The 9,080-nt window shown below is 32.9% G+C and overlaps 1 protein-coding gene across 1 annotated transcript; it reads left to right on the forward strand.

The window, feature by feature from the left end:
• The first annotated feature begins 5,458 nt into the window (after window positions 1–5,458).
• LOC105131376 (2-methyl-6-phytyl-1,4-hydroquinone methyltransferase, chloroplastic) lies at window positions 5,459–8,878 on the forward strand. The gene is made up of 3 exons (XM_011034316.1): window positions 5,459–6,384; window positions 7,094–7,400; window positions 8,561–8,878. The coding sequence occupies exons 1-3, from the start codon at window positions 5,825–5,827 to the stop codon at window positions 8,714–8,716; spliced, it is 1,023 nt and encodes a 340-aa protein (XP_011032618.1). The 5' UTR covers window positions 5,459–5,824; the 3' UTR covers window positions 8,717–8,878.
• The last annotated feature ends 202 nt before the right edge of the window (window positions 8,879–9,080 follow it).

The following is a 9,080-nucleotide window of genomic DNA, read 5'->3' on the forward strand; positions in this document are numbered from 1 at the left end:
CCACCCCGGGCTTGCCTCATCGGGCAATAGGTTTGCTGGAATTTCTGCCATTTGGACTGAGCTTTGTCTTGGGCTACGGTTTTTTTCCCTCCGATATACAGGAGTGGTGTTGAATCTTGAAGCAGACAGGGTGCGATGATTTTTAATTTGGAGGGTATTTGCGCCTATATATAGGTGAAAGTAGTGGGCGAATCTGCTCCTGTGCTTTCTCTAAGGTGCCTGGACTCTGCCCCCGTAATCGGCTTTTGTTAAGTTACTTATTAGCCCTAGCATCGATATTTTTGTAAACTGAAATTTGTCATATTGAGGGTTAAACAAGTAATGTCATTGTCTAACAAGAAAAAGAAGAAGAAGCTCAAGTACTGTGTCTTTCTTCGGTAAGCGGAGAATCCTACGAGTTTGGAATCTCGGCAATGAAATGCTCGCCGGAAGTTGGCTGTTATAAAGATACTACCTAAGGAATGAAAGATACGTTAACAAATGATGGGGTATTTTCTTTGTTTTTTCCTTTGTTATAGAAGCTACAGCTTTTGGCCTGATTATATTAACATATATGGGTACAGCTTATTGATCTAAACGCAATCATCAATGTTTTGGGGAATATTAAGCGACATGGGAATGATTTTGTCAGGTAATACGTTGATCGCATTCGTGTCAAGCAGTAAAATCCGTTGAAACGGAAAACTCATAGACAGCAAAGAGTTGTGAAATCCATCAGAATCTCGTACCGGAGGAGCAAGCAGAAAAAATATTATCTTTTGTGCTAGCAATCAGTACATTGTGCTTGAATATAAATTACAACCGATCACCTGCATCAAACTGATAATTAAAGTCGATGGCCGTGAAAAGGGCTGTAATTAATGACTTTGTAGCACCGAATAGATGTCGAAATTCTCTCATTACTTGAGTCGTAGGATTATCTGCGGATTCTACACTGCATGGATTCCGACTTCCATCCACTCTGTATTATTTTGTTTTTCCTCTACATTCAACGTGTTAGTTTTAGTACCACTACAATGTAAAGATTTTAATGGCTATTTTATAAAAAAGAAAAAAAATAAAAGATTTTTGTCAATGAAGGTTCTATGGCCAACTGGCTTCGACTTTTTCCAATTAACTTTTGTGTTTCAATTTCCAGTGCCAGCAAGAAGAAAGATTCCTCGTGTATCTGCCATTAATTCTAACGGAAGCCTGGAAAATTACTGTGATAAACTTAAATTTAATGAGATAAAAAAAACATGGGAATGCCTAGTATCCCATGTGGCTTGAGCTACCATTATCAAACCCAATGTGTTTTAATTTAGGTAGGATGTTGCATAAGCCGAACACTTCCTTGTAATTTTTTTAGGATCTTACACGAATTTTTTAATATTTTATATTAGTTTAATATATATTATTTTAAATAAAATATAATTCAAAATATTATAAATGTAAAGTTGTACTTTAGCTACTCATTTCTATAAAAAGATAACACTTATAAATTATAAATAAGATTTATAATCTCATATATATTTTTAGAGCTTTTTTATTTAAAATATCATCGTATTTTCTCTCTCTGTAAAGTTACTTACTTAAACACTCAAGAGTCTCTATATTTATTAAGATGAATCTTTTGCATGTATTAACTATTAATCATTTGAGAGTTTCATATCAAGCCACCAAATACTTTGGCTAAATAAAATAAATCAAATTGCTTGAACTAAGAGATTAACTTATTATCTAATATATAAGTTTTATTCTAAGCATTTTGTATTTTAATACTTTTATCAAATTGGATCTTAGCTCGTGAATTTAGAATGGCGAGTGATTCATTTAACATTTAGTTAACAAAGAAACAAAAAAAGATAACTTTCATTTACGATGAAAATTGTAACATAGGTCAAGTTTTATACTCTTCATATCTGAACAGTATAAAATCACTATTTAAATCCCACTCAAACTCGATTGGATATAGGTTTTTTATACCTAAACTCAATCCGATCAAATTTTGGATATCCATTGAGTATCTATAATTCAAATTCAAACCTAAACCTAAACCTAAATAGTGGTTAATAAAACACATTATTTATGATCTTTCAACTTTTTTTTATTGTTATATATTAAAAATGAAAAATATATATTGAGCCTAGATCCATGTAATATATTTATTGACTTAAATCAAATTAGTATAATTACTATGTAGTACAAAGATAAGCTCACTAAGCATTTTATATCTCTATATTTGTACTAGTACTTGTAAAAGGACTTGTAAACATGTAAAAATAATACATCAACATGAATATAGCTAAACATATTCATTGGTTATATAACTTTGGATATATATATATATATATGCTTCCAGCTCTAAAATAATTAGTTCATTTATAGATGATGATTCATGATTTTCTAATAAAAAATCCATTTAAGACATTCTTTTATGTGAAAAAAATTAAGTTGCTTTGGATTAGACAATGCATACTCACCACCCAACATCAAAACTGGAGATGATATGCTTTGTTTATATTTTGGCTTTTGTTACATGCATATCAAACCCACATGAATGCATCTTAACACTTTAAATACAAAATAAAATGGATTTTTAAGGTCTTAAAATGACTAAGAATAAGATTGATTGGAGCTTTATTATTAATTTTAAAACTTTAAATTTCAATCATGCTTATAAAATTGGCACCATATATAATATCAAAAAACACAAATTAAAGATATAAGAATAGAGAAAGAAGCACACTAATTTTTATAGTGATTTAGATAATCACCTACTCAACTTATTGAACTTTTATTCAATTATTTACTATTAACTCATTGTCTTTTTAGTGGGTGATATTTTACTGTTTACATTAATTTTTTTTTCAGGATCAAGATTAGAAAACGTTACACAATGTTTTTCAATGATTAAAATTTAAACTTTTCACAATCCTTTTTAAATGTTAAGATTAAGTCTTTTACTGAATGACTCATAACTTAAGATTAATTATCCAAGTGGTTCAAGTATCACTTTGCTTTCACAATAATTATAACTTTTACAAGAGTTATTACATTGCATGAGATAACGTGTAAGAGGACTAAGCTCAAGTTTTTATATAATTATAATCCAAATAAAGAATGTGAATGAAATATGAAATAAAAGCTTTTTAAAGGATCAAAGCATTAAGAGTATGAATTGTAGAATTATAAGAGTGTAAGAGAGTTTTCTCATAAAATCAAATAGGTATTTATAAGAGGAAAACTTATTTAGTAGTTACTTTCATGACAGAAATAAGAATAATAGATTTTGGTTTTTCAAATGTTATTTTTCTTTGTGAGAAATAGTTAAGAGCCTTTTATTTTAGAAGAGACAAAGAATTGCTATAAAAAAACTAGAATGGTAGACAAACTCACTTCCAAAATCACAAGTTTTCCATCTAAGCTAATAATAGTCAAATTTTAGTTAAAAATGGATAAGAAGCTTTGCTTTTTATAAAAATAAATGAAGTGATTGTATCAGAATATATGATTAACATGGTTTTTCATAATGTATTTATAACTATACAAGTCTTAGTAATAAAAATAACTTGGATGATGAATTTTGGCAATATAAAAATAATTTTGGATGAAATTTTGTAAAACCCGACACACACTAGCGCGGGCGCGCGCGCGCAAGAGGGGAAAAAATGATTTCAAGAATTGAGTAAATTGATTGATATGACTTGTATAAGTATGAAATATAAAAATCTGAATTTTTAACAAAAAATTACAAACCAACTAATTTTATGTTCTAGTACATAACTTTAAATCTGGTCGTTATATGAAGTTTAGATTTTGCATGGAGTCTTATAAAATATTATTTTAATCTCGGTTAAAGTTTTAGAATTTTTGGAGTATAATAATAATTTGTTTCAGATAAAAAAACAAATAGCACAAATAAGTATCTAGAAATTATTTAAGGGCCAAATTAAAACTTTACCCAAAACAATTCTCTTCACAAGCTGCCAATAATAAAAAAGAAAAAAAAAAAGAAGAGGGAGTGTGCAGTCGGCTAAGAGAAGAAAAATGTGAAAATAAAGTTTTTGTTATTTTTCATGGAAATTGCTTGAAAAATAAAAAATACAAAGTATAAATTAAAAAGAATATTAAGTAATTAAAGAGAGGGTCTGATACATTAAAAAGACTATAAAAAATTATTTTTCATGAATTGTATTTAACTAATAGAAGAAGGAAAAATAACATGTTGAATTAGATGTAAAGAAATTGAAAAAAGTTTTATAGTGATATAACATTCTTGTATATTGTGATAAATTAAAAATTCAAGTAAATGTAGCATTATATAAATTATTTGTAGAATTATTAAAGAATATAAAATTATATTAAAATAATTATAAAAATTTCAAATATTAAAATTATATCGATCGAAAATCTTACTAAACCTTTTATCACCAATAACATGCAAGGAAAAAAAAGAGAGACCACCAGCTAAAAAACACGAAACAAATAAAAAAAAATGATGTAATAAAAAAAAGCTTTGAAGACTAAAAAAGCAACAAGCAACAATGAAATCTACAGTGCTCGGCAAGGAGTTGCACAGTACAAGACTGAACATCAAAACACCTAGTAGTTTTAGTTAGTCTTTTTTTTTGGTTAATTGTTAATTATTATAATATAATGTAATATGCATGATGTACGCTTTTTTGTTTTTTCCTCGCCAGGAAGGGGGTCAAGGCCCAGAAAAGGGGTCAAGGCCCAGAAAACACAAGAAGACACTAATTAGTAATCACATCGTATTTCATGTCCTATGCCTTTGTAGCCTGGAGTGTCTTGCGCCGACACAATTGTACATCAACAGCACGATGACGTTTTATAACTCAGTGCACTGGGTAATTTGTTAGTACTCGTACACTTGTCAATTTGTACTTGCTTGTTTAATCACTATCAAGTCTTTTCTTTTTCCTTGTCTGTTTTTCCTTATTCGCATGAGAATCCTCCCATACGGCGAAAAAGGCTTGAGGTGTATTTTTTTATTTAAAAATTAATTAAATAGTTATTTTTTAGATTTTTTAAAATTTTATCATTTTAAAATTATTAAATATATTAAAAAAAATAATTTAATATTTTTGATGACAAAAACATCTAAACATAATTTTAATAAAAAATAAAAAAACAAACTGGCTTATAATCTCCATAGCTACCTCCAGGTAATTTTATAATCACGTGACAAAGTAGTAGAGGGACTTATAAAGTTAAATTAAATGTAGAGAAATCAATTAAACAAAATTATAATAGTAAAGGACCAATATGGTTTTTTAACTTGCTAAAATGACGAAGCGTTGCTGTGAAGTTGATCGGTAATATGTTTAAAATAACATTTTAAAAAAAATTGAGTTTATTTATTTATTTATTTATTTATTTGATGTATTAATATTAAAAATAAAAATAAATATTTTTCTAATATATACACACACTTCAAAAAACAAAGTCATTTCCATTCATATCCTAAAAACCAGTGCGTTTGTCACCGGATTGGGATCCTTGTTTACCACCAACCGAACCCACTTCTACGCACATAAATCCCAACCTCAAGTACCAAACCCACTGCATGTTCTGGTAACTGGTGGTGAGCCTCCTCGACAGCTGCTCTAGGTCACTTACTGGTTGTTTTATCTATATTTTGTTTCGGTTCTTGAGAGATATAGCGAGTAACCACAACCTTGCACACTAGAAACTTGTACATCAACATCACTTTTTGAACAACGACACACCACAGCCAGTTAAGTTTTTTGCAAGTGGGTTTTCTCTATAATCTCCAAATTCATTTCTATTCCTCCGTGGGTTTTCTTTGTTTGGCTCGGTCATGACATCCTCAATGTTCAATGGAGCTGAAAACCTCACTCTAATAAGAGGCATAACCCCTAAAGGGTTAGGCTTTCTGGGGTCAGATTTGCAAGGGAGGCACTTTTCTAAAGTGACTTTAATCTCTAGCACTAGAATCTCAAAGCCAGGAACTTTAACACCCAAATGCAGTTTATCAGCCCCTAGGCCAGCTTCACAGCCTAGGTTTATCCAACACAAGAAAGAGGCTTTTTGGTTCTATAGGTTTCTTTCAATCGTATATGACCATGTCATAAACCCTGGGCACTGGACCGAGGACATGAGAGATGAGGCACTTGAGCCTGCTGATCTCAGTGACAGGAATACGATAGTGGTGGATGTTGGTGGTGGCACTGGTTTCACCACTTTGGGTATCGTTAAGCATGTGGATCCCAAAAATGTAACCATCCTTGATCAATCTCCGCACCAGCTTGCAAAGGCCAAGCAGAAAGAGCCTTTGAAGGATTGTAAGATTATTGAGGGCGATGCTGAGGATCTACCATTTCCTACCGACTATGCTGATAGATATGTGTCTGCTGGGAGGTATATCTCCGAATTACATGCCTTGCCTTTTGTTTGAACTGAACTATTGTTTATGCTATTAGATACTGCGATTTGTTGTGCTAAATTCTGGTTGTTTCATGTTCTGGTGGCCGAAGAAACAGTCATTTAAGTTGGACTACAAGGAGGCTTTTCTGCAAACTCTTTTACTACCTCTGAGCTTTTTAATTTCTTTTAAGCACTATCCAGAATGATTCTCCTGGTCAAAATTCCATCGAATGGTTTTCGTGAATATGCTTTCCTGTAATTTGTCATCTACTTTCCAGAAGGCGTCAGAACTTAAAAAAATACAGTTCCGTCAAAGTGGCACCGGGCAAAAAAGTGGAAGAATTTGGAGAGAGTCATCGTCTTCAATATTTTGCATTAAGTGGCTTCTCCTGATCTATAACCTGCATATTCCAAGTCTTACTTGATTTTAGCAAGCGATGGCCTCTATTTGGTTTCTATGAATCAAGTATGTTAATGGTTACTCTACATGTTGGTAATGTACCATTGATGTAATAGAAGCTTTTGGGTAATCTCTTAGGAGTGTGCATACATCAATTGTGGTCACTCAGTATGTAGCTTAAAGAGTAAGAATATGGTGGATTTTCAAGAAAAAATAAATAATTGGTGCTTTGTTGTTGAAATTTGAGCGAGGTAAACTTCATTAATGATTTTTTATGGGAATTACATGTCTGCACCTTCTCAGTATTGAGTACTGGCCTGATCCCCAGCGTGGCATCAAGGAAGCGTACAGGGTTCTGAAGCTAGGAGGTAAAGCCTGCTTAATTGGTCCAGTGCACCCAACATTCTGGTTGTCTCGCTTCTTTGCTGATGTCTGGATGCTCTTCCCGAAGGAGGAAGAGTACATTGAGTGGTTCCAGAAGGCTGGGTTTAAGGATGTTCAACTAAAGAGGATTGGTCCAAAGTGGTATCGTGGTGTTCGTAGGCACGGGCTGATCATGGGATGTTCTGTAACAGGTGTCAAACCTGCATCTGGAGATTCTCCTTTGCAGGTAACTATTCTTGACTTACCATTGCATGATAATAACTACCCACTTTACTCTAGCTTTGCATGTCATTTAAATGGAATTAATACGAGTCTGTTATTTGCACCTGGCTGGCTTACCTGCCATGTTATTTTTTGGTCATTGCCATTGAGGTTTCAATTTTTAGATCATTATTAATTTAGAATTAGAGCTTATGTTTATATTAATATGAAATATAAAACTCGAGTTATGAATTGGTTGTACTCTCTTGGAGATTCAACAGGAGTTTATTGATATTGAGATGGCAGTGGATCTTTTAGTCTTCTATCATCAGTCTTTTCATTGCTGGGAGTAATTCACTGTTTTAGGTCATGGGGTTGGATGTAAACTTGACAGCATAGAATCACCAATAAGAAGCAAGTCATTGATCCATATTCTGCAAAATGAATTCCAGTTGCTTGGATCTATTCTGTGTTGATCCTGGCTGAAAGAGCTTGTAATTCCGAACAGTTCAGGTTCCACCAAGAAAAGAAAGAAGGTTGTTGCCCTCTTGTAGAACTTCTTTAGGTTCTGGACGTAAATGAACTTGGCTTGAGCTTCCAGATTTGAATCTTGATCCTGAAATGATATAGGATTTTTGGAATTTTCCAATATAGCATTTTAGGAGAAAGTTGACAAGTTGAAAGCTAGAATCTGATCGATAGGTTCCTTGCTGAGTAAGAATATGATTTAACACACAACATTTGTAATTAGTCTTAATTTCATCATCTTTGCACCATTGAGGTCAATATCACTGCCTACATAATCAGCATCACAGCATGGTTTTGTGCCCAAATTCTTGAACGGCTAAAATGATGAAATTGAGAAAATTCTTCTCGCCCTGTTTACAGGCACCACAACTTTTGGTTTTAATAGTGGCATGATCAGATTCCTGCAACTGACTGGAAAGTAGTTTGACAACTTTTGGTTTTAATAGCGGCATGATCAGATTCCTGCAACTGACTGGAAAGTAGTTTGAATGCAAGGTTTTTAGTTGACTTACGATTTTGTATGTGGCCATGAAACTGATGCCCTTGGAGCAATTGACATTGGGAATCTATTTGAAAATTATGCCTTGTTCTGCAATTGAAAGCTTCTTTACTAATCTTATCTTTCACCTTTGCATTATTTCCTTTCTTTTACCACAGCTTGGCCCAAAGGCAGAGGATGTGTCAAAGCCAGCGAACCCCTTCGTCTTCTTTCTGCGCTTCATTTTGGGTGCCATGGCAGCAACGTACTATGTGTTGGTTCCCATATATATGTGGCTCAAAGATCAGATTGTACCCAAAGGTAGACCAATCTAAGAGAGAGGTTGGAGCTGCTCGTAGTCCTTGAGTTTACATGCATTCCCCTGTTTTGTTTTTCTAATCACAATGCGTAAGTCATAGGCATGCTGTGATATCCAACCCTAATTGGGTTTTAAACTCGAGTTGTTTATTTAAAATCTCCTCAAATTATTCGTGACATTTCTTCCTCATCTCCTCTAGTTCTCTTTAACAAGCATTGGTGATTTTAAAAAGCCATGCCAAGGCTGCTCGGATATGGAGTTTCTTCCAACAAAATAGGACGAAAGCCACTATACTTGAGACAAGCGATGCTGCTCTTCTCTGAAGAGCACCTGACAAATTTATGTAAGCAAAAATAGCCCCTTATGCTACGAGGAAACAA

The sequence above is a fragment of the Populus euphratica genome, unplaced genomic scaffold (genome assembly GCF_000495115.2).
Source record: "Populus euphratica unplaced genomic scaffold, PopEup_1.0 scaffold23.1, whole genome shotgun sequence".
Classification (NCBI taxonomy): domain Eukaryota; kingdom Viridiplantae; phylum Streptophyta; class Magnoliopsida; order Malpighiales; family Salicaceae; genus Populus; species Populus euphratica.

What these genes read in the sequence shown, in the direction of transcription:
- LOC105131376 (XM_011034316.1), top strand. Translation starts at nt 5,825, where the DNA reads ATGACATCCTCAATGTTCAATGGAGCTGAAAACCTCACTCTAATAAGA. An exon ending in AGATATGTGTCTGCTGGGAG is followed by an intron (nt 6,385 to 7,093) that starts GTATATCTCCGA and finishes GCACCTTCTCAG; the next exon opens with TATTGAGTACTGGCCTGATC. An exon ending in CTGGAGATTCTCCTTTGCAG is followed by an intron (nt 7,401 to 8,560) that starts GTAACTATTCTT and finishes CTTTTACCACAG; the next exon opens with CTTGGCCCAAAGGCAGAGGA.